Raw genomic sequence first — 24,260 nt, 5'->3', positions numbered from 1 at the left:
TTGAGGTGGATGAGAATGGCAGCATCAATATATCATGACCTTCTCCAGATCTGAACAAAACAATCAATTATGAGGTACTCTGAAATTATGAAAAAGTTCCAAAAGAATAGAGTGGCCCCCAGCAAAATTCCAGATGCTTGTAAGCTGAATGCCATGACACATACGGGCCCTATGTCCCATGAATAGTGGCCCCACATCGTAATTAAATGCACACACATTGGTGGAATGTTCACTATCTGTATTGATAAGACTGATTTTGATTAGACAAGACGGGCATAGTGATAAGGAATGGGAGACACTGCAGGTTTATGGCTGCCCTATCATATCCGAGGCCATCAGAGCCTTAAATGGGTGGAAGGATTTAAAAGTGCAGTTCAACATACACTCACTGAGCACTTTATTAGGTAGACCTGTACATGTAGCGCCTTCATCCAAAGCGCTGTATAATTGATGCCTCTGATTCACCATTCATACACATATTCACACACCAACGGCGATTGGCTGCCATGTAAGGCAACAACCAGCTCGTCAGGAGCATTTGGGGGTTAGGTGTCTTGCTCAGGTACACTTCAACACAACCAGGGCGGAATCTAACCGGCAAACCTCTGACTGCCAGACAACTGCTCTTTCCACCTGAGCCAGTATCAAACTGTGATGGCTTGAGTATCTCAGAAAGTGCTGAATGGTCAAAAAGCAAAAATCATCCAGTGAGCTGCCTTTTTCTGAGAAAAAACATCAGAGGTCAGAGGAGAAGGGCCTGACTGGTCAAAGCTGACAGGAAGGTGACAGTAACGCAAATAACGATACATTACAACAGTGGTATGCAGAAGAGCATCTCAGAACACTCAAACCATTGGCACACAGCAGCAGAACACCAATAATTCTAAAAAATAAGTGTAATTATACCTAATGTGCTCATTGAGTGTATGCAATATATACAGTACACATGTACACACATACATACACACACACACACACAAGTAAATAATTCTATATTTTGAAAATTCTGTTGAGGTAGAGAGAGCCATATTTAGCCAGTGACTGTAAACAGAGATATTTACACTCCTATAACCCCCCTAGCAATAAACCCCAAAAATATAATCTTGTCCCCCTTTCATGTTTTTATCAGATTGGGTTACAATTACATTCAACCAATTCTAAAGTAAACGTGTGAGAGTTGTGGTGTTAATCTGTGGATCACATCACAGAAACTAAAGACGAGGAGGAACACAGGATTTGAACAATGTTCATATAATCTGCTCAATCATACGAAGCGGTTTCCACAGGGCAAACATTAACTTCAATCAGTAACAGTTTTAATAATTTACCTTTATTTACTTTATCTAGTCAATAAGAATTGAAAACAATGATAAAATAATGCCCTTTACTGTTAGCCTGTTTTATTAACCATGGTTTCCTTCTGAGAAGAGCTGCCATCATCACTGCACAGCTGCACATAAGACTCCTCATGCTCTTTCGTTTGGCTTATCATGGTAAATACTACCACATCATAGTACACACGTAAATACTACTGCTATTTTGATTCCGTGGTTACCTCGGAGACTGACTATATTCCAAAATCAAAATGGAAACTTGTTTCATCAGACTACACTAGATGACACACAGATGAACAACAACAACAAAAAAAACACACAATCAAACTACAATCAATACATTTCAGATGTTGGTAGCTTTTCAGGAGAAGCAGAGGTATAAACCATACAAAAAGGAGAGCAATCTGAATTACATAAAACATACACAAAAACACATTTTAAATAAACTTCCCTGATGACAGTAAATAGTGTCCCCAGCACTTCAAAGACAAAGATTTCATTACTGGAAAGACAATACAACACACCATATAATCACTATACCTCAGGAAAATGTATAAGCTGAAATCTCAAATTGATAAGTGAACAGCAGGTAAGAGTTTGTACAGTTTGCGTTGAATGCCTGCAGTACTCAGTGAGTATCTTCCTATGGTTTGCTAGACTTCTTTCACCATGAAACCAAGATTTAATAAATTATCAGCTACACTATGACTGTATTTGCGCCTGTCAGCTCCTTCCAGGAGCACATAGAATCTTTAAGAAAACAGACTTTCCTGTTGTCCCTCCCCGACACACTCATTGGTCTGTGGGCAGGGTTAGGTGAGGTGTCCCATATCTACAGTATGATAACAGCCCTGCCTGCACTGTACTGTAGACCTTAGTCTGCTGAGACTACTTTATCACAGCCAAGCCACTGTGATATTATGCACATCATATCCCAAACATACCCTATCCCACAGCAAGATCTCATTTAGGATGTCAAATACTTATATTTGTGTCCATAGGCCTAAAACTATTTTTTTAAATTGGAGTGTGTAGATCAGGGGTCACCAACACGGTGCCCACGGGCACCAGGTCGCCCCCAAGGACCACATGAGTCGCCCGCAGGCCTGTTCTAAAAATAGCACAACTCACTAGTGGGCTGCATCTAAAGTTTAATTTTATTCTGTTGCTATTTTTTTTTAATCACACTTGCATTTATATAGATTTAAAAATGACAATATCTTAAAAATATGTATATTATACATGAAGTTTAGATAAGTTTAGGTGAACTCTGACCTACTCTAGTTCAAAGGTCAGTATTGTGCGCGTGACAAAACAAACTGGTAGCCCTTAGTATGACTCAGTATCCATGAAGTAGCTCTCAGTTTCAAAAAGGTTGGTGACCCCTGGTTTAGACCATCTGGCTTGACGTAATTTTCCACATGAAAAACTGTATATAAGAATGTTGACAAGCAAAACTTATTTCTTCGTATGGTTCCTGGTTCTATAGTATTACTTGCATTGTATGGCGCAATGCCACTCCAGTGTCGTAATGAACATTGGCTTTCAAAATTGAAAGGCTGCACTCCCATTGGGCAATCAGCAGACCTCTTAAGTTACTTTGATTGGTTAATGGATGGCCACTCACAGCCCTTTACATCCAGTTGGGTATTGGATCTAGCATCATTATGATAATGTGTTGAGTAACTTGGAAGCTGAGATGAGCTAAAAGCCATGGCTTTCAGTTAAAACTGAAGAGCTCCCAGCCCTTAACGTGACAGAAGTCCCTCTCTCCAGCCTCACAGGTCCCTTATCTGCGATGGCTACACTGTAGATAGGACCACCGTTCTGTATTCTTGGAATCACCCCTCCCCTGCGAGCCTACGCGAACCTGCAGAGATAAAAGCGGCATTCGTGCATAGATGAGCGAGTCGTAAAAAGCGATTGATGAGCTGATGGAAGGGCCTTGAAAAAGGGTGTGTGGGGGGGCGAAGGGGCTGGGGGCCACGTATGTTGGAGAGATGATCTGGAATTGGTACAGTAGATATTGCAGGAGGTGGTCTCTGGTGGGTCAGGAAGCCTTGACCAGGCAGGACATTACTGAAACTAAAGTATGAAGCTATCGGATTGTGCAACAATGGTTGTGGGCCCAGAAGTGTAACATTTACAATGTTTCTGATAGTCCTCTGTGAACGATGAGAACCCAGGCCGCCCTGTTACACGACAATGACGATGAGTCAAAGTGCCTTTGGCTGGCTCCTGCATGTGCAGCCAATTACCTTACTATCGGCACCTGGGTTCACCTGGCCTATAAGAATAAAGCCAAAAGCCTCTGAAGGGTTAGATAGACTTTTGAAGAGAAACTTGCTGAAAAAGACGTAGGTCTGTGTGATACTTTCATGCCAAGCGTTTCCTTTTTGATTAGTGTGATTATTTATCAATGTGTTTATTATAATTTTTTGGCATTTCTATTTTGAGATTTTGGTTTGGTGGAATTGTATTTATGTTGCGGTCCATTGTGTTTCCCCCATGCTACGTGAGTCAGGGTTGGGCCAACAACTACAATGTGCATTTTTGAGCTTTGTTGATGTTCACAAGTAACTGCAGAATCATTTGTAAAGAGGTTGCTGTGGACTTATATTTTTTACAGAATTAATATTCCGAACGGATAGCTACTTACTTATTTTTCCTTAATTTGCTTCAGTCTAGAAAAGCATTGTAACCAAAACAAACTCACAATGATGCAACTCACACAAATGCCCAAATCTGCCAAATCAAGGCTCTCATCCCTCATTCTACTCTTTGCAAACTACCAAAATGAACAAAACAAGGAAAAAAAAAAAAATCAATATCATGATAAAAGTTTTTATTTATTTAACATAGAGGAAGTACACATACACTCAAGGTATAACCATAAAGACGGATCAAAAGGCATGGGTGTTGCCCCCTGCTGGTCGTGAGAGGGAGAAGAGACCACGCAGCACAGCCTGAGCAGGCTCAACCATGGCTCAGCGGCGAAGGGATGCTGCTGAAGAAGAGATGGCGGCAATGTGTTGAGCGAAGACATCAGCACTCTGACCTAATACAGCTCCATTATCCAGTTCTGATCAAGTAAAACGCTCTTCAAAAACACCTTTCATCAGACTGACCAGAGAGCAAGAGACACTTTCAGACAAGAAAACTGCATATGGCAGAACTGTGAACAGGTGACTAAATTATTATTATTATTATCATTTTTAATTGCAATTCAATTCAGTATCAAAAATAAAGATAATCCCAAACTGGACATCCAGGTGAAGCTTCTGAGGTTCAGTCAGTTTGCTTGTTGGATGGCTCATGTGAACCACATTATACTGAATTGACCAGTCCTTGGAAAAGCTCACAGCCGAATAGCACCTCTGAGTTTCCTTGAAAGGACAAAACAAGCAACACGGCACGAGTGAGCCAATCCAGAAGGGTGGTGCTGGATGGCACCTTGTTCCAAGAGTCTGTGATAGGTCCATGGTGAGGCCAGTGTGTTAGGACTGGCCAGCCTTGGCGGCCCCTCCCTTGCCCTTCTTCCCCGTGTAGCGGAAGCTCTTCAGGGGGTTTCTGCCTCTGTGCTGATGCTGTGGAAACAGGAAATGACATCATATACACCAGTCCTCATGGTCACGAAGGGGAAAATGTTTTTATTGAATTAAATGTTTTGCAGTTCTCCCCTATTGAAGCAATCTTTCCATGTTTGTACGGCAGAAGAAAGCTTCATATTAACGCATTCAGTGGAGTCCCTCACATGGGCCTGTAAACAGGCATGTCTCACCTTGAAGTTTTTATTTTTCACAACACCCGCTGGCGCAGTTTTCACAGGTCTCCACCTCTTTTTCCTTCCAGTGATGGGATTGGCTACACCTTTGAGGGCTGTTGGGACTGCAGAAACCACAATGTCAGGCCAGTGCAGGAATAATACTGTAACACGTATGCAAATGCCGTCTATGGAGGCACACGTGTCCACACAGTGGCTTCAGAAAGTATTCATATTATTCAAAAGATTCACTTTTTGCACACTTTATTGCACACAAAGGGTGCAAAAAGTGAATGGGGTCTGAATACTTTCTGAAGCCACTGTATCACAGCATGTGTGCTCATATGCAGTGTGTGGGTGTGTGTGTCTAGAGCCTATAACAGCACTGTGGCGTGTTTCCTCTGCTCACTCAGGTATTCAGGAATATTCTTAAGGTGGGGCTTGATGACGGCAGGGTGCAGATCGCGGTCGTGCCTCAGGAGCTGTAGGTCGCGGGGGTTGTCATCAAAATACGTCTGAAAAAGGAGGAGCAGGCAACCGGGTGAGTAATCAGTAGTTCATTACCCTGTCCCAGCAGTCCACAATGCACCAATTAAAACACACAGTCATTCCGGACAAGAGCGTCTGCTAAACGAATGGAATAAGACGTCACGCATTGATTGCGCCACTCGAGTGGAGACCACCTCACTCACCTTGAGTTTCTCTGAATTAAGCAGCTCCTGTTTGATCTCCTTCAGTCGAGCCTCTTTCACAGCCTGTTTGGTGACCGACCGCATAGCGTCCTGCAGTCCACACACACACACACACACACACATCAGTCTCAACCCTCAAACTTACTCTTCTGAGTATAATGATGGTTCTGAATATTATAAGAACACATCAGTTAGCATGTTTTCCACTGAAGTCTAAGTGGCCATCATCTTTAGCAGCCTCTGAGAATGGTGATGGAGAGTACTGAAGCCCTTGTTGTTGTTGTGTATTGTTATGCCAAGTAAGTGGCGAAAGTTGGAAAAGAAATACAACGGTTGGTCTTAAAATCCTCAGTTGCAAAACATCCCATTGAAAAGAGCATAAGCTTGTGTAAAAAGCCACTAGTTCTCTGGCTAAACGGCTACCTCTCTGTGCAATTTCACACAAAAAAGGTTCCTCTGTGCTGGGATGCACTTACCCGACACCTGTACCTGAATCCTTCAATCTCCTCCATTTTAAAGCTATATGGTTTCAAGGCAGAGTCTGCGTTTTCTGTAAAGCACATAGAATAGAAGACGTTACTGGCTGAGTGGCCCCTATTCCCAGATTTTTGAGCTAAAGAGCATGTAAACCGTACATTAACACCAGCACAGATGCAAAAGTAACAGTAGTTAAAACCATGCAGATTCTAATCCACTGTGGTCATTAAATTCTATCCTGTGGTGAGTTTCTGCACTTCAGTTTAAAGAAGTCCCAGATACTGAGATTATAAGTAAAATTAATAATATAAAAGCTCTATATTACCGCAATCCATGATCAAAATTTAACAGCGTTAAGTCATTAGAATGCTGACCTCCTGCGAGTGCATCCTCGATCTGGGCCAGCAGGGGGAGCTCTGTGTGCGACACGAAGGAGAGAGCTGTGCCAGGGTTATCCGCTCGGGCCGTTCTGTAGGAGGCAAGAGACAGAAAATGAGGCCAGCGCACACCCCGGTTTATGCTGCAACGGTCTCTGGTTCTATAGTTTCTTGGCTGGGTTAGGTTCTATAGTTTCTTGGCTGGGTTAGGCTCCAGCCCCCCTGCGACCCTGTTCAGGATAAGCGGGTTAAGATGATGGATGGATGGATGGATGGATGGATGGATGGATGGATGGATGGGTTTCTCAATGTGTATGTGTGACAAACACCTCACCTGCCGACACGGTGGATGTAGGAGTCCACGCTGGTGGGGAGGTCGAAGTTAAGAACGTTCGACACGTTCTGGAAGTCAATGCCCCTGGACACACCGTATTCCTTATCTTTCCCTCTGTGGGCACAGGAAACACACACAAATGAAATTAACTAAATGAATGTGAATACAGCAAGAATAATAGTACTTTTGCTATTTATGCATTTTGATTTATGGTTCTTTGGCATTTTAGTGTAGTCCTGGACAGCAACAAGTGTTATGCCACCTATTTCTGCACTTAATATCTGCGTAGGGAAGCAGGTTCTAATGAGCCTTGCGTTGCCATTTATAGGGCCGGTTTCACAGACACAGATTAAGCTTCGTCCTAGACTAAATTGAGCTTTGTATGGATAATATCCATTCAAACTTGCATTTAGGCTGACTTTGTACTTGCCGTTATCATAGGCTTAGACTCAATCCATGCATGTCCCAAACTTTACCTTGCCTTCTTACGTAAGTGTAAATAAGGCTCACATTTTGTGCACTTGCTGTAACAAGGTTCCACCCTCGAAATGCCAGAAACGGATGAAATGTCATATACAAACAATCCAAAATGGCGGTTTCCCGCCTCCTTGCCCTTCGCTCACCCTGCTCCTTTCCCTGCATTCTTCTTCTTCTTCTTCTTGCCTGTGCCCTCGTTCCCCTTTGGCGGTGCGCTGGGATTGGCCAGGCTCTGCTCGTCCGTGGCGATGATGTAATTGTAGAAGCCCTGGTTGAACTGAGTGATGATGTGACACCTTGAAAGGAAGGGGGGGGGGGGGGTATAGTACTGTGAGTCCAGTTTACAGCTACTCATGGGGACGGGATACAGAACACACTGACTGGAACAACGGATTACTTCCCGTAGATGGGAAAATAATTATGAGGCAGCTCAGAGTTCAATATTACCTGGAGTGTACAGAGAGCTCAGAGCTGGATATTACCTGGAGTGTACAGTGAGCTCAGAGCTAGATATTACCTGGAGTGGACAGGCAGCTCAGAGTTGAGCACGCAGGCCGGGATGCTGAACTGCTCCAGGAAGAGTTTGAGGCGGTAGCATCGTTCCACGGCGCTGACGAACAGCAGGGTCTTCCCCCGCACCAGGCCCAGCTTCAGCAGCGTGTAGATCAGCAGGAACTTATCCTCCTCCTCGCACTGCACGCTGTACTGCTGCAGCTGGGAGCTGTCCGGAAGCTGGGAGCCCTGCAGCTTCAGGGTCACCTAGGAGACACCGTGGCAATGGGACGTTGATGACTGGGACCCGCAAGGTCGGTGGTTCGACCCCTGGTGTAGCCACAATAAGATCCGCACAACCTTACATTGCTCCAGGGGCGGATTGTCTCCTTCTTAGTCCGATCAACTGTACGTCGCTCGGGATAAGAGCATCTGCTAAATGCCCTTAATGTAATGTAATGTAATCCCAGGAGCATGGACTCCCTCTCAATACCCCCGGCGAACATCCTTGTGAACCTCCAATATGCACTTCAAATACCGCTATCAACCCATCCAGAAGGGCTGAGTTTATCCCCCAACAACACCATCCCCACTGCCAGTCCTCATGGACCCCGCACAGCAAAGCGCCACTGAGCATCACTGCTTGCAGCCTCATGGCTACCAGTCTAGGCATAGGGAAGCTGGTGTTGCGACTTCGCTACTTACAGGGTTGTGTAGCACCAGCTCCTTCAGGGACTGGACGTCCTCGTTCAGAGTCGCAGACATCAGGAAGGCCTGGTAGATCTTAGGCAAGTGGCTACAAAAAATCAGACAGTGGGTCAGAATCTTAGTCAAGGTATAAAACAGCCTAAACACTAGAGGTCAGAGTATGCTGACATGCATTTGTCACACAGCATGTTCACTTATGGGAACTTGAGTGCATGTATGTCTTGTTATAGGTGAGTGTTTTGTGTGTGTGTGTGTGTGTGTGTGTGTGTGTGTGTGTGTGTGTGTGTGTGTGTGTGTGTGTGTGTGTGTGTGTGTGTGTGTGTGTGTGTGTGTGTGTGTGTGTGTGTGTGTGTGTGTGTGTGTGTGTGAGTGAGTGAGTGAGTGAGTTCTTGGTCAGTAGGTGACATGTGGGTCTGAAACGAGCTCTCATACCATAAGAGGCTCTTGAGGTCGCTCTCAAAGCCGAAGGAGAAGACCAGGTCGGCCTCGTCGATGACCAGCATCTCCAGGGAGGACTGCAGGGTCATATTCTGGGCACTGAGGTGGGCCAGAACCCGCGAGGGTGTGCCCACCACTATGTCCGGCTTCTCCATTAAGATGGGCCTGGACAGCAGGACATACAGAAGGGTGCACACACAGAACAGATGCATAAATACACATCTATGCACATGCCTAAATGTACCACACATGCACATACTCATCATGCCTATAACTCAATCTATGCAACCAGGATCTCTCGACCCGTGTGCCTAAAGAATTGTTTCTAGTTTTTGCATCAGATGCTCAAACACAATCGCATACATAACCATGATTGCAACGGACGATTAAACTACATTAGAATGCAAAATATCAAACCCATTTTCTCAATTCCAACACCACGACCCCACTGGCACAGAAGTAAACGGTCTTAGAAGTAAATATATTTCTTATGCTTTTAAATGAATCCCCAGACACAGAGACCCTTTAAAGACGGCAGGATGTACATCGTACTGGCTGCCTGGCTGACCTCTGTGCGGACAGATCGGCTTTCCCGGAGATGTCGGCCACTCTCACGTCCCTGGCGCAGAAAGCAGTCAGCTGGCGCACCATGGCCTGGACCTGCTGGCCCAGCTCTTTGGTGGGCACGAGGATCAGCGCCCTCACCGCCTGCTCGCGCACCGTCTGCATGGGCACACATGTCAACCGCTAAAATATGTCCTAGAAAAACACTCCATTGTTTAAATCTACTTTAATGTATAATTGTGAAACCAGGATTAGCATAGATGTATCATGTTTAACAAAGAGGTCGAAGCTATAATTTGATGAGAACCAGAAAAACATACAGATCTCAGAAATCACCCCTACCCAAAAACCAACAGAACATCTGATAAAATATATATCCGGTTTGTTTGTTTACTGGAGTGGTATCAGAACTTGCATTGTAGTTTTGTAGCGTCTTTACATCCACACCAATTCTAGCTACCTGTTTAGAGGTAAGGATGCGCTGGATGATTGGCACTGCGTAGGCAGCGGTTTTCCCCGAGCCGGTCCGAGCCCGGGCCAATAGGTCCTTTCCGTCCAATGCAAGAGGGATTGCTTTCTCCTGGATCAAGGTGGGTTGCGCCCAACCTAAGTCCGCCAACGCCTACAGAGACATGACCATCAGCAATCAACGAAAACCAACAACACGAAGCAGTATCCAAGTTAAGTCACGGTTCAGCCGGAGAGATACAACACGTATAGGAATAGCCGGCTTGGCTGAGAAATTGTTATCGTCAGATAGATAGCCGACTAGCTAACTTGCTAGCTGCGTAGCCATCTGGAAAGGCAACGCAGCTTTAGCAACACAACTAGCAAGCTAAATAGTCAATCGTCAGATTGAGTTGAAGTCTGACTACTCCCTATTCAAATGAACACAGTAATTATCAGACAGGGTCCATGTCCATACCTTTAGCAGGCGATCATCCAAACCCATCTCATGAAACTGCAGCCTGTCAGAAGCCATTGCTCACACGTGTGTCTCGGGCAGCTGTGCGTGTGGGGGGAAAGTTGGAAAATTTGAGATTATCAGACGACGAGGTGCCATCTAGCGTACGGGAGGACGTTCTAATTTATTAGTGTAATTTCTTCGCTACAAAACAACATTATAGACCTACTTTAGGGAGACGACTGGAATTATATATAGGCATTAGGCAAATTGATTTAGTGTCATGGGCGTGCATGTGAATGTTTATGATGAATACGTGAATTAATCTATTTCTAATACATTAAAATGCTGGCACATTTTTCCCAGTTAAAATGACTGTGTATAACGCACTTTCGGATCGAGCATTCATTTTCTTTCTTTCTGGGGAACAGATTGCAGTTGTGGATAATTATATTTATTCTTTAAAATATCATCAAGCAATTGAATACACTTCTCAATTTAACATCACTGGTGCATATTCGCATCAGGGTCAGAACAGCATAAGACATTTGAAGCTGACCAGTAGCCAGTTTTGCTGGCAAAACTGTTCGTTTTAAATCATATTATCTGCATTTTAATTAATTAATTAATTAGACAGTAAACTCTTAAACCATAGCTCTTTAATATGTGTATCCAGTTCTGAGAACAATGTGAACTTCAGTTACTCGTTAGTTAACACGAATGGACTGGTTGCTTTACTTTTTGTACTTTCGGCCAACGTCCATTCACGGCGATGATAACAGTAATAGTTCTTATGATTCGTGTGTGCAACAATAATAGTCTAATTTTGGGCCTTCGCGTTAGGCTACATACATGGCCGCCAGATGGCAGTAGTGCTTTTAGAACATGCCACGGGTGTTGCTGGGAAAGGCTGCGTTCCTCCCGTAGACCGCTCTGCTTTGTGACCCAACAAACAAAAGCGGCGACCAGGAAAAGGAAACCGGGCCGAATTTGGAAGCAATTGAAAAGTAAGCTACTGCATGCAGTAAAACATATACATTTGTAGGTGGGCTAAAACTGTACTACATTCGCGCAACATAACTTCTTGCTCTTGTTTCAGCAACTTGATTAGGCAATTGTATGTAAAAAATCTGGAATTGCTGTTGCGAGTTTGCTAATGCTAGCTAGTTCAATGCATTTAAGTGAGACGTGCTACAGCTTACTGTAGTGTCCGCCTGACTGTAACTTACTAACTAGCTAGCTGGCTAACACAATTGGCAGAGCTATTAGTAATTCGATCATAACCGGATAAGATGACGAAGATGATATGTTTCTATGGTTCAGTGGAACGCTGAGCTCAATCGATTTGTAGCTAGCTGGCCAACGACGTTACAGCTTAAAAAAACTAGTCGGCGAACAAATGTGATTGTTGTTGTGTTGCTGTGCATACACTGAATAAGTTACAGCACAGTTATTTTGCTAAAATAGCCCATTAGGGGCGTGGATTTATATCCATCACCAATTGCCTTCACTTTTTTTAAATCTTCAACTTTATTTCCACTTAACGTTACCTGACATTGTACAAGATATGAGTATACAGTGGATAGTTATATCTGTGTTTTCTTACAAAATTATGTAACTTGTAAGATGGTGAAAAACAGCATTCAGTCGAACTGTGTTCTAGCTAGTTGTAGCAACAAGAACATATGTAGCATTTATTTCTGTACGACTGTGTTTCCAGGGAAAAACGCAACCCTCATATCATTTTTGGAAAGAGGAGTGGTGATGCCATTTGGAGCCAATCATAAGTTTGTTTGGTAAGTTATAGTTTGTGTCTTCGTGCCGTTTTACTGTAGTATTAGTAATTACACCATCAAACCATCGCCCTGATGGCTCTTGCACTGTCCAAAGCGGAGTGAACATGTACACGGCCGCACACGAGGGAGAATGAATGAACCTGCAGGTTGAAGCCACTCCCATTGTTCCACCCATCTCCTTATCCTGTTCTCCAGGATTCTCGTCCTTATTTTCTTTATTCGTCTATTTTTACAAAAGTACCTAAAAGGAACTTGGACTTTGCCCTGAAACTATCTTTAGTTTACACTTAATATGCATTTCTGTAAGGAGCTGCTAATAAATGATAGCTAGCTGGAAAAGGCCCAAGTGCGCTTGATCTGCAGGAAAGGATTTGTTTGCAAAGCACATTCCAAAACGACATGGGGAAGCTGGTTCTAAGTGAGCATAAACACTTCACTCTTCCATGGAATTGCCAACAACACCTTATACTATTACTTAGCATTTTTTCCTTGTGTGTGTTTTTTCTTCAGCTGTAGTTAAGAAAAATCATACAGTTTATAGAGTTAGTGGTACCTTCCACAAAATGGCGTCTCACTGCAGTTGCATCCTTTCAGGGGCAATGATGTTGGGGGTGTTTGTTAAACAAGGATGATGAGACCACCTTATCTTCTTCCCTTCTGTAGAATGTTGTTGTCCCACACTCTGTCCCAAAACACATGTTTCATGCTGTTTTTCTTATTTCTCACTTTCTCAAAACATGATCAATTTTCTAAAACACTTTTTCTCTCTGATCAGTTTCAGCTTGTGAGAATTACAAAACCCACAGGTGTGCCTTTGGAGTGCAAAGGTAGGTACATGGCCATCTTCTTCTCATGTCCATTCCACAGCTGTTTAGCATGTTCATAAGGCGTAATAACTGAAAGCTTGGTGGGCATTCTTGTGACCACCTCACTTTTCATCCTGTGTGCATATTTCACAGACCCCAGCTCTTCTTGAACATTCCCTCCTGCAAAGGGATCTTATCCACCTGGATGGAGCCCCAGGTAAGCGGCTCCTTCTGCTTTAATTTGTGTTTAATAAGGTTTCCTTAGCCTTAAGCTGTACGGCGTAGGAAAGCCATGGCACTCAGGCTGTTGGGTGCACAGGCACGGGGAGGCTAATTCCCATTACACCTCTGTTATTCACGGTCTGCTTTTAAAGTCCATGTTGTCTCTGTTTTAGTTGAAGCAACGTGTTTTCACTGGGGTCGTTACCCAGCTGCAAGACAATTATGGGATGGTTGACCAGGAAGTTCATTTTCAGACAAGGTGCAGTTTTCTTTTTTTTTATTCTTCTAATGTGTCCTTGTCTCGTCTCTCTTTCTCTCTGCCTCACTGTCTCAGTTTTATGTTGAATATTATTGTTGTGTAACAGTGTTTTATTGTAGTGTCCTTCGTTGTAGCTCCTTAAAGTGCACTTTTACCCCATTCTGAAACATTCTGATCTTAACTTTGGCCCACAATTAAAGTGGCAGAATGTTTTTTCTTCTTTTGGCAAGGGCATCGCCAGAAATGGCTTGTTAATTTGACTTTTGTTAACTTGTTTGTAAGTCTTGGTAACTGGCAACATTAGAAAACTACAAAAACAGTCATATAGGGTTTTCAATGCATTGTGTTAACTTATGAGTAGTCACATGATGTCTAAATGGCTAAAAAAAATTTCAAATAATTACTGAATCCATATGTAATTTTAGTTCAATTTTGTTAATTTTAGATAACAACCTTTGTCTCCTCCCCTTCCTTCCCTTCAGTGATGTGATAGGTCGGATTCCCCAGCTGGGGGAGAAGGTGTTGGTGAAGGCGGTGTGGGACCCCTCAGTATCTGTCAGCTGGACAGCTCAGAGAGTGCAGTCTCTCAACAGCCAGGTATGTGCCCATAAGATACTGCCTATTTAATACACTAGTACATAGTCCTGTCTAAAATGGGACATCAAACACAACGGATTGATGTAAGAATTTGGTCATAGAGAATACATAGTAAATGTATGATAAAATACGATATCACAATATTCCCAAAAACATATCAGTCAGATATATTTGGACAAACCAGGTTTATTTTAATAGAAGGTAAAAAATATATATACAATTTTTGAAATGGAAACGGTATGTCCGTAACAAGGAGAAGATGCATGTATTTTCCTTCAGGAGGTCAGGACAGGTGTAAACCTGGTGTAGGGCGTAGGCCTGCCTGTAGGGCTGCCTGTAGTGTAGTGGTTAAGGTGCATGACTGGGGGGTACCTGCATTGCTCCAGGGGAGGATTGTCTCATGCTTAGTCTAATCAACTGTACGTTGCTCTGGATAAGAGCGTTTGCCAAATGCCATTTATGTAATATAATGTAAAACCCATCTCTTTTACCCCTCCTACCCCTCAGCCATTCAAATCCCCCCCTCCGCTCCTGCCCTCCATGGCGCCCAGCCAGAAGCCGGGGATTCTGGGAAGCAAGCCACAGCCACTGCTGAAGTCTCCCAAGATTCCGCCGCTCATTCCCAGCATGCTGCAGAACCCGCCCAAGCGTGAGTGATTTTCTCCGTGCCCTTGCGGAGCTGACGTCTCTCAACTTCAACTAGAAATCTGCTTTATTGCCATGGCGATCGCTTGCTTAGGTTGCCGAAAGTCTTTTCGTAGTTTTTATGATAAATAGTCACTCTACATCTGCTTGAATGTCCAGTATACTAACTAAATGAGTTTTTATATTATATATATTATATATATTAAAATATAAAAAAAATTACTTGCCGTTTTCATTTGCAGTCATGCAGTGCATTTCTTAAAGTTTTTGTGGAGGTTCAAGTCTCGGTTTTAAAATTCTGTTTGTCTGCAGCACAGTGAAATATAAGTGGTGAATGTGAACGAATGATAAATGCCATGCTTTTGTGTTTCAGACTGTCACACATTGTTGAGTGTGTTTACTCCCCTCTTCCATTTCTCTCTCTCTCTCTCTCCCTCTCCCTCCCTCAGCGGGATTGCTGCAGACCCCACCCCACATCCAGGCTCCCTGGGGGGGTCAGTTTGACGCGTGGGGGGGAGGAAACCGGAAGAGACACAGCGAGGGCATGGGGGCTCGGAGGGGTGGGCGCTGGTGAGTTTTCTAGCGTTTTCTATTCCACAGGACCCGTGTGATTTTTTTTTTTTCTGTCACGCGCATACTGTGTGGCCATCTGTACACATCTGTTTGCTGCGACCTCAGTACCCTGCCTGTCTGTGCGCCTCTGTGTCCCCTTTTCCCTCCTCCCTTCCCTTTCACACCCCTCTCTCTCTCTCTCTCTTGCACTCGCTCTCGTTCAAATTCAAATAAGCTTAATTGGCATGGTAAGCGTAAACTTACATTGCCAAAGCATTCATCAATGTAACAAGCATAACAGATAGACAATAATAATTGATCACTACAATAAACAGAATAAATGAAATACAGAATTAGAAATATAATCGAAAGGATAATGCATCCAAAATGGCAGTGAACTATTATAATTTGCTCTCTGTAAGTTGTTTTACTCACTGTCCCTCTGATGCTGTCTTGAGCCCGAGACTGTGTTTGGAGGGCTTAATGAACTGAGCCTCAATAGCAGCTGAGGGGACTCCTCTCTGAGCTCACCTCTCTCTCTCTCTCTCTCTCTCTCTCTCTCTCTCTCTCTCTCTCTCTCTCTCTCTCTCTCTCAGGGAGGACGTTGGCCCCTGGTGTGGTGATGGGGTGCACCAGAAGAGGAGGAGATGGAGGGGGGCATTGGAGGAGGGGCAGAAGAAGAGCAGCCCCGCGCCGCCACAGAACTGCCCCCTGTTCTCGCGCTTCTCCAGGGACAGGTACGGGACTGGGGAGACGCGCGGAGACATAGACGTGCAGAGACAGAGGCGCAGAGAGAGACACCACTGGCTCGCGGTCACCGTTTCTGTCTCTGCATACCCCGATAGACACGCGTAGAGCCTAATTGCATGCGACTACCTCGACACCCGTCCTCGTCCTTTATCTTTCAGAGATTTGAAAGCCCTTTTTCCCCTTCCGAAGTGTCATAACCGATCAGAACAGCCACAGCTGGGGGCCTCCACTTGGCCTCCTGATGATTGTCTGATGAATAGCTTAAATTCACAGTACAGTTCTGTAAAATTGCCTCCTGCTGAGATTAATCCAGTGTAAGGGTATTAATGAATTCACCTCTAATGTGAACATGTGGAGATCTTCAGTATGGAGGTTTGTCAGCTCTGAGGTAGCAGTTAGTGCAAAGTTATTATTTCCTTATTTCTTCCTCTTGCCCTCCCCAGCTTGGCGTGTGACAGTCTGGAGGTGCAGCGGAGGTACCCCCACCTGCCCCTCCCAGAAAACTTCCTCCACCTGCAGCTGAGCTGGACGGAGAGCTTCCCTCCTGACCAGCCCCTGACCCTCTCCGGGCCCTGCCCCTTCTACGTGGGCCCGGCCCAGCCTCCCTCCGAGACCACAGCGCCCGCCAGCCCGGGATCCGCCTACACGGCCAAGGTGACTCCCCGCACACCTGCCACCTGCCTCCTCATAAACGACAGGTGGTGCGTGTGACCGCTCGTGTGAGCCGTTACCCAGAGCTGCATATAGAAGCAGGACTCATTTCAGGAACAGGATGTGCTGGGTTGATCTCTCTCTCCCTCTCTCCCTCTCTCATGCACACACACTATCTTTCACTTTCCCTTTCACCTTCTCTCTCCCTCCACGTTCTCTCTTTTCCTTTTCTCCCTGCTCTCTCTCTCTCCTTCTTTCTCTCTCCCCTTCTTTCTCTCCCTCCCTCCACTTCTTTCCCTGCTCTCTCTCTCAGGTGATGCTGCTGTCTGTTCCTGCTGCAGAGGAGCTGTATCAGCGCTGCTGTGGCCTGGTGCAGGACCAGCTGGAGCCACAGGGGGGTGCTGTGCACCCAACGACGCTCATCAAGGTCAGGAGACGCTCTCCCTCCCCACACACTCCTCTCTGGTGTGTGTTACCACCTGTGCTGTCAAAGCATGAACTTCTAAAATAAGACTTCCACTAACTTACAATATTATGGGTAATTGAACACTTGTAGTTAAAATTTTCTACTGTCATCAAATCAATGACATTTATTGTAGAATGTGATATAATGTGATTTCATGTGCTTAGCTAAGTTTATACTGAATGGGACAGTATATCATGGACGCTATCCTCTTCACACACAATGTAGTGTAGCTCCACTGCTGTGCATGTTTGTGTTCGTGTATATGTGTGTGCCTACTTGCCCGCTTCTGCCAGTGGGATTTGAAGTATGCGATTCTGTGTGCCCCTGTACGTCTGGCAGTTCCTGTTGGCGGTAAAGGGGGCGGAGCTGCAGCTGCTGGGGGGGCGCTGGTGTCCCCAGGAGGACGGGGCCAACCCAGCCAAGGACCCGCTGGTTCTGATCCGCACGGCCGTGCGCTGCGTCAGAGAGCAGACCGGCCTGGACCTGGCCCACTGCTCCCAGTGGTCAGTACATGCACCGTAGGACTGGAGTGTGTGTGTGCGTGCGTGCGTGTGTGATGTCATGTCATGTGATGGTACAGTTTAAATCGGAGGTCATTTACATCTGACATTTTTGCTACATGAATGGCAGCTGAAGACTGTTCTTATGTCCCAATAAAATACTTTGATCTAATCGATGTGCTAACCAGTGTTGGTGTACACAGCCAGTCACTTAGCCAGGGTAATTGGTGGACACAGAAACCTGCATTCACCCTGGCCTTCCAGGAGTGGAACTGCCCACACCTGGTTTAACCTGTCATTTTCCCTCCCCTCCACCCGGTCTCTCTCTCTCTCTCTCTCTCTCTCTCTCTCTCTCTCTCTCTCTCTCTCTCTCTCTCTCTTTCTCTCTCTCTCTTCTCTCTCTCTCTCTCTCTCTCTCTCTCTCTCTCTCTCTCTCTCTCTCTCTCTCAGGTACAAGATTGCGGCGGTGCGTTACCTGTGTGGGGAGGAGGTGGAGACGGTGGTGTTCTACCTGCCTGACGTGTGGCGCTCTGTTCCCACCGAGGAGGAGTGGGCAGAGCTGAGGGCCAGCACTAAGGAAGAGCAGGAGGTACTGCTTGTATGTGTGTGAGTGTGAGTGTCTGTGTTTAGCTGATACATTCTTACTCACAGGATTGTACAGGGAGACACCGTAGAACAATATCCAGCGATTTTCTTTTTCCAAATGAAGTGTAATGGCGAATGAATCTCTCCCTGTCTCAGGGTGGTACACAGGCCCTCCCAGAGGACCCGTCCCTTGTGGTGTACCCCGCTCCTGGGACCAGCCTGTCCTCCTTCCCTCTCTCCTCTCTGCTCGAGCCCCGGAACTCACAGTCCCAGGATGCCTTTGAGGTATGTCCTCTCAGCCACGCCCACCAGCCATATCTGGCCCCACCCCCCTCCAGCCACCCTGCTTCACAGTCCTGCTTCCATTTCCCTTCTCACAGATTTCAGCAAAAAAAATCCCATGTTGTTGAAATAATTAATTAATGATCTTCATCTGCTTTTTCTTCCACATTGCTGTTCTCTACCTCTTTCTCCCCCTCCCTGTCTCCTCTTTATCTCTTCCCTTGTATTCCTCTCCACCTTTATCCCCCCCCCCCCCCCCTCAGGTTGGACTGAGTGCGGAGCTGTTCAGTGAGATGCTGCAGAGGGATTTTGGGCTGCAGATTTACCGGAGTCTGTGCACCCTGCCCCAGGACTCCACCCCTCCCGGCCCAGAGACCGAAGAGGTGGAGGAGAGCGGCCTGCCCACGGTACCCAACATTCAGTAAAGGAGTAAACGCCGCCTCCCCCTCACGCGTTCACGCGTCTTATTCCGTCACTGCATTTGGCCCCGCAGGGCGAGGAGGGGAAAAAGGGAGAGCGGGACTCCCGGGGGTCTGGAGCCAAGGACGGCAAGCGGAGAAGCCGCAAGGAGAGGGGGAGCACGGGGGACCCCAAAGAAGAGGAAAAGGACAAGAACAGAGAAGAGAGGGATGGAAATTTGACAGAGACTAAGGATGGAGAGAACGGTGAGCAGTTTTTCGCCTGATTTCTCAGCCTCATGATGGCTTCCTTGACTTTGGTGCTGCTGCTGCTGCTGGTTGGGTCCTGCCAAGTTGCAGGGCACGAGGGAGCCCAGAGTCAGTGCAGTTCTGTCAGTGCCGTGACCCTTTCCAATGACCTCCACTCGCTGTTTGGGTGCCGGCAGTCTGCCGACATGGAGCATGTTGATGAGATTTTACAAAAAAAAGTGAAATACTGGAATAAAAAAATTATTGATTGTATGTAAAAATGCCATGTTGTAAAACGCCACATTTCAGTATTGTCTTTCCTGTCCTTCAGAGACGGTGTTGGAGGAGGGCAAGACGCAGGCTGTGCCCTCTGATAACTTGGACGGCGCATCAGCCAGAGAAAGTGTAGGTGCTGGGGCCTCCTCTGTGCGTGGGGTGTGCTGCTTTTAACAGAAGGTGCTGTGTTCTGATTATTAATTTATCTCTCTTTCCCTTCTCTTCTCTCCCTCTCGCTTTTTCCCATGGGCTCATTTCCCCCCTCTCCCTCAATCCCTCTCTCCCTCGCTCCTGCTGGTTCTACCCCCCCAGGACCGGCCTGTGGGGTGGAGCCCTGTCCTACCGCGCAAGGTGTTGTTGTCCTGGGTGTTTTTCGACAGGCAGCTCGTGGGCAGCCTGAGGGGCCAAGACCTCCAGGACGTCCTGCTGTCCCTGGGCCTGCACCTCACCCCCATGCAGGTGTGTGCGCGAGTCTGCGTGTATCTTATTAATGTTGATGCTCTTCTCTCTGTGTGGTATTACTGCCTCGCTCACTAATGCTGTGTGTGTGTGTGTGTGTGTGTGTGTGTGTGTGTGTGCACCAGGCGAGAGAGCTGGTCTGCAGGGCTGTGGTGGGTGAGCTGTGTCAGTACAGGAGACTGGCCGGTCGATGGGAGGACCCCGAACACAGTGACGCCGACTCCACCCTGCAGGGTCAGAATGCAGAACTGACACCCGCTACTGACACCCGCTACTGACACCCGCTACTGACACACCCTACAGACACACGCTACTGACACACGCTACTGACACACGCTACTGACACTCGCTACTGACACACGCTACTGACACACGCTACAGACACCCTACTGACACGCTACTGACACACGCTACTGAGACACGCTGTTCAACACAGACTCACACTACTGACACATGCTACATACACATGCTACAGACACACACTACTGACATATGCTACTGTTAAGCACAGACATGCTGTTGGCAGTGTTAGAGCGGTTACATTTATAGTCTGTAGGTATTTGGACAGTGGTACAAATTCTGTTTTTTTGGCTCTTCACTATAGCACAGTAGATATTAAATGAAATAATATTTAACATTTAAAGTGCAGACTGTCACCTTTAATTTGGGGGTATTTTACAGTGGGCATTGCAATTGCTGAGCTCATCAGTACCTTCTCTCTTCTTAATGAGGTTACAAACTGTTTATTTTGGAAAGCCTATTGTTTGGCCAATGTCGTTTTCCCTCTCCTTTCAGCCTCATTATGGCTTCCTTGACTGTCATTAGCACAGCTAGGTTCTTGTGGTGACAAACACAATAACAGACTCCAAAGGCACTTAAAAGCTTATAATGAAGACGAGATACTGATATTTTCGCATTCCTTATGCCTGCACTCTAGGCAGCAATGGAGTGCACCTGACTCATCAGAAAAAGCTGAGAAGCCACCTGTCCAATTAGTTTTGGCCCCCTAAAGTGGAGGGACGTTCTATAAAAAGGGATGCCATTCCTCCAAATGTTGCCCAATATGGTTGTGAATGGCCTCAAATTAAAGGTGGCAGTCTGCACTTTAACCTGTGGATTTTGAACCATTTTTCAAGTGCTGGAGTACAGAGCCAAAAGAACAGAAATTGTACTGCTGTCCAAATACTTATGCACCACACCGTATGTACTGCATGCAGTGCTGTCCAGTTAACGGGGGGAGTTGAATTCAGTTTAATCAGGAAGAGCGTGTGGCGGGAAGTTGACCCGCTCCTCCTCCTAACGCCGTGTGTTTCCAGGAAACCGCGCGCTGATACCCAGCACCACCGGCAGGGGCGGGAGCTCGTCCCGGCGGTCGGCCGGGGGCAGCAGCAGCGGCGACGTGGTGACGCACAAAGGCACCGTGCTCAACATCCCCAACCTGCTGCGCTCCCTGGAGAGGGGAGAGAGCCTGCGGCAAGGCCTGGAGCAGCGCATCGCCTCCCTGCAGGCCAAGCTCGGTACTGCAGTACTAGGCAAACCTCGGTTTACTTCCCCGTGTCAATCGGCCTAAATCGGTGCACGCTGGCTTAGTGTGAGAAACTCATGGTCGGAAGTTTTTGAGCTCTGTTCTTTCGTTCCCCTCTGGCTTTATCTGACCCACATCAGACGGGTCAGATAAAGGGGTTACCTCTCCTATGCCACACTTCCTCAAAACCCTGCCATTTGGAATCTGAACGATGTGATGCTGCTTGTAACTCTGCTTGTAACTATCCTTTAAAGTAGTTTCTGTTTTTACTTTCCTTGTTTACGCACTGTTTCCCATGGTCCCTCAGGACGTGATTGCATGATACGTATTCGGCAATAGAATTAGCGGGCTTTTAACAGGACAAATATATTTTCATATGATAGAGGAAGGAGCATGAAATTTAAGACTGCTTTTGCAAATTGTGGGCAATGCATATTCACAAATAAGTGTTTCTCCACTGCGTATTTGCATTATTATGTATTATGTAATCTACTAATTGAGGAAAGGCGGTTTAGTGGTGCCTGTGCAGTGAACGTTATTCTCTCCCCCAGCGGAGGCGGGGTCGGAGGCGGAGTCTCTGCAGAGCCAGCACAGGGAGCTCTCCGCCGTGAGGGAGGAGCAGGAGGGCCTGCAGGAGCGGCTGGAGAGAGCGGAGCGCCGGAACTCCACCTACGAGAAGAGCCTGAAGGAGAATGCTGGGCACATGATCGCCGTCATCGAGAAGATGCAGAAACTGGTGGACAAGGTGGGGGGGGCGAGGTGCTGGACCCAGGGTGTGGTCGGGGTGGGGCAGGGTGCTGGACCCAGGGTGTGGTCGGGGTCGGGGTGGGGCAGGGTGCTGGACCCAGGGTGTGGTCGGGGTCGGGGTGGGGCAGGGGCAGGCTGCTAGGGTCGGGGTGGGGTCGGGGTGGGGCAGGGGCAGGCTGCTAGGGCCGGGGTGTGGTCAGGGTCGGGGTGGGGCAGGGGCAGGCTGCTAGGGGCTGGGGTGTGGTCGGGTTGAGGCAGGGGCAGGGTGCTGGGGCCGGGGTGTGGGCAGGGTGCTGGGGGCGGGGTGTGGTCAGGGTCGGGGTGGGGCAGGGACAGGGTGCTGGGGCCGGGGTGTGGTCGGGTTGAGGCAGGGTGCTGGGGGCGGGGGGTGGTCAGGGTGGGCAGGGCAGGCTGGTGGCACACTCACAAGCATTTCTGGGATAAGACTGGGGACCTCTGACCAAGAGCAACCCCTTTACTGCTTAATGGAACAAGCTGGTGCATCATTCCTGAAGGACTGGTTTGAGCTTACCCTTAGTGGAAAATCTGCTGGAATTTAAATCTCGCCTTCCTTCCTCTCTTCCTCGATCCTCCCTTCTCTCCCTCACCCTCTTCGCCTCCCTTCTTCTTTCACTCTCTCTCACAGACCACCAGTCTGGCAGAGTCGAGAACGGACGGAGTGGAGAAGGCCTGACCCACTGGCGTGGCATAGCGACAGTTGTCAGGGTGATCGCATCAGGGCAACAGTTGTCAGGGCTCGCACCAACACAGGTCGAACTCCACTGCACTGAACCGAGACTGAGAGCAGGGAACACTGGGATATAGCCACACCAGCCCACATGCAGACACGTCAACAAGCACTGAGGCCTACACAAATCAGCTGCCATTACAAATGCGCCCAACTGCACTGATGTATGGAAACGCATTGACACACACACCCTGATGCTTACAATAATACTGACTCACACACACACACACACACACGCAAATGGCATGTATATCCATTCACACAGAAACTGACACACTGAACACTGAAACGAACAAATCCATATCCATTCATATATCTAGATACACTGAGGCAAACATGCATGCCAACACAAACACACACACACACACACCAGTGCCTAGAGACAGAACCAGATGCATCAAATTTGATAAAATAAAGTCTGAAACAAAATAAAAACAAAGAGGTGATACAAGCTGATGCCATCACAGTGGAAAAAAAAGCTTCCTGTGTCTTTTTTCCCCCCTCTCTCAGACACAAACACACATATGGTACACATGCATAAAACAGTTTCATGGTTCAAACCTGTTTGATTTTTGAAAGGTGTAAAATGTGAAGACTGTACAGTATTTACAAGGTATAGAAGTGTCTTTGGTTTTACCCTTTTTTGATTATATTGTTTAGATAACAGGGCTGTTGGGTTTATAAATTCTTGTGAGGGGAAAATAATGAAATTGTATAAAACGATAGCACTGTAACTTTACTGTCAATTTTTTTTACTTCTCAATCACAAAGGGAGAATGTAACATTTCTGAGTAAAGTTTCATTTTGCACAATCCTTAATGATCCTCGCGTTTCACAGTCCTCCTCGGATCCAGGGATGAAATTGGGTGGCATTTGCATTTTCTTTTTTTTGTTTTCAGTGCTGCCAAATAGAGGTGTCGGGGGTGGAATAAACATTTGAGCTTGGTAATATTTCCTCTCGTTTCCTCTTTCATGGTCGATGTACTTTTACCCTCGTTCTTCTGAACGAACACTGGACCAGGCTAGCACAGCGGTGCTTTGGACACTTACAAAAGCACACTGCTAACTGAGCTGCAGATATGGCAATGCGCATGGATCACTCATGTTCCGTCTGCAATATCTTTCTTGCTATGGACCTGCTCTCTCACAAATGGAACATGTTACAATACATTAGAAATTTGCTGGCT

At 46.5% G+C, this 24,260-nt stretch overlaps 2 protein-coding genes across 2 annotated transcripts; one reads left to right on the top strand and one right to left on the bottom strand.

The window, feature by feature from the left end:
* Positions 1 to 4,195: 4,195 nt before the first annotated feature.
* Positions 4,196 to 10,725, bottom strand: ddx56 (DEAD (Asp-Glu-Ala-Asp) box helicase 56). The gene is made up of 14 exons (XM_061263345.1): positions 10,582 to 10,725; positions 10,117 to 10,278; positions 9,661 to 9,815; positions 9,087 to 9,257; positions 8,652 to 8,742; positions 7,972 to 8,213; positions 7,601 to 7,750; positions 6,978 to 7,091; positions 6,641 to 6,735; positions 6,266 to 6,339; positions 5,790 to 5,879; positions 5,507 to 5,612; positions 5,116 to 5,222; positions 4,196 to 4,921 (listed from the first exon to the last, which is right to left on the bottom strand). Exons 1-14 carry the CDS (start codon positions 10,636 to 10,638, stop codon positions 4,832 to 4,834), a joined length of 1,704 nt encoding a protein of 567 aa, XP_061119329.1. The 5' UTR covers positions 10,639 to 10,725; the 3' UTR covers positions 4,196 to 4,831.
* Positions 10,726 to 11,424: 699 nt separating this feature from the next.
* ccar2 (cell cycle and apoptosis regulator 2) lies at positions 11,425 to 24,022 on the top strand. Its single transcript, XM_061263156.1, has 22 exons — positions 11,425 to 11,567; positions 12,281 to 12,356; positions 13,132 to 13,183; positions 13,316 to 13,379; positions 13,558 to 13,643; positions 14,126 to 14,240; positions 14,748 to 14,889; positions 15,335 to 15,455; positions 16,034 to 16,174; positions 16,631 to 16,841; positions 17,152 to 17,265; positions 17,644 to 17,807; positions 18,255 to 18,393; positions 18,546 to 18,674; positions 18,935 to 19,078; positions 19,165 to 19,336; positions 19,650 to 19,723; positions 19,907 to 20,053; positions 20,179 to 20,287; positions 21,370 to 21,570; positions 22,130 to 22,323; positions 22,972 to 24,022. The coding sequence occupies exons 4-22, from the start codon at positions 13,368 to 13,370 to the stop codon at positions 23,017 to 23,019; spliced, it is 2,463 nt and encodes an 820-aa protein (XP_061119140.1). The 5' UTR covers positions 11,425 to 11,567; positions 12,281 to 12,356; positions 13,132 to 13,183; positions 13,316 to 13,367; the 3' UTR covers positions 23,020 to 24,022.
* Positions 24,023 to 24,260: the final 238 nt, after the last annotated feature.

This window comes from Conger conger, chromosome 12, assembly GCF_963514075.1.
Source record: "Conger conger chromosome 12, fConCon1.1, whole genome shotgun sequence".
Taxonomy (NCBI): Eukaryota; Metazoa; Chordata; class Actinopteri; order Anguilliformes; family Congridae; genus Conger; species Conger conger.
The sequence above is the reverse complement of the archived record's forward strand: the minus strand, read 5'-3'. Positions and strand labels throughout refer to the sequence as shown.

Excerpts from the sequence above, each read along its gene's own strand:
- ddx56 (XM_061263345.1), bottom strand. The coding sequence starts at position 10,638 with ATGGCTTCTGACAGGCTGCAGTTTCATGAGATGGGTTTGGATGATCGC. Across the intron at positions 8,743-9,086 it reads GACCTCAAGAGCCTCTTATG|CCACTTGCCTAAGATCTACC; the intron begins GTATGAGAGCTC and ends GATTTTTTGTAG. Across the intron at positions 5,223-5,506 it reads GAATATTCCTGAATACCTGA|TCCCAACAGCCCTCAAAGGT; the intron begins GTGAGCAGAGGA and ends TGGTTTCTGCAG.
- ccar2 (XM_061263156.1), top strand. Across the intron at positions 17,808-18,254 it reads CTGGCCCACTGCTCCCAGTG|GTACAAGATTGCGGCGGTGC; the intron begins GTCAGTACATGC and ends TCTCTCTCTCAG. Across the intron at positions 22,324-22,971 it reads TGCAGAAACTGGTGGACAAG|ACCACCAGTCTGGCAGAGTC; the intron begins GTGGGGGGGGCG and ends TCTCTCTCACAG.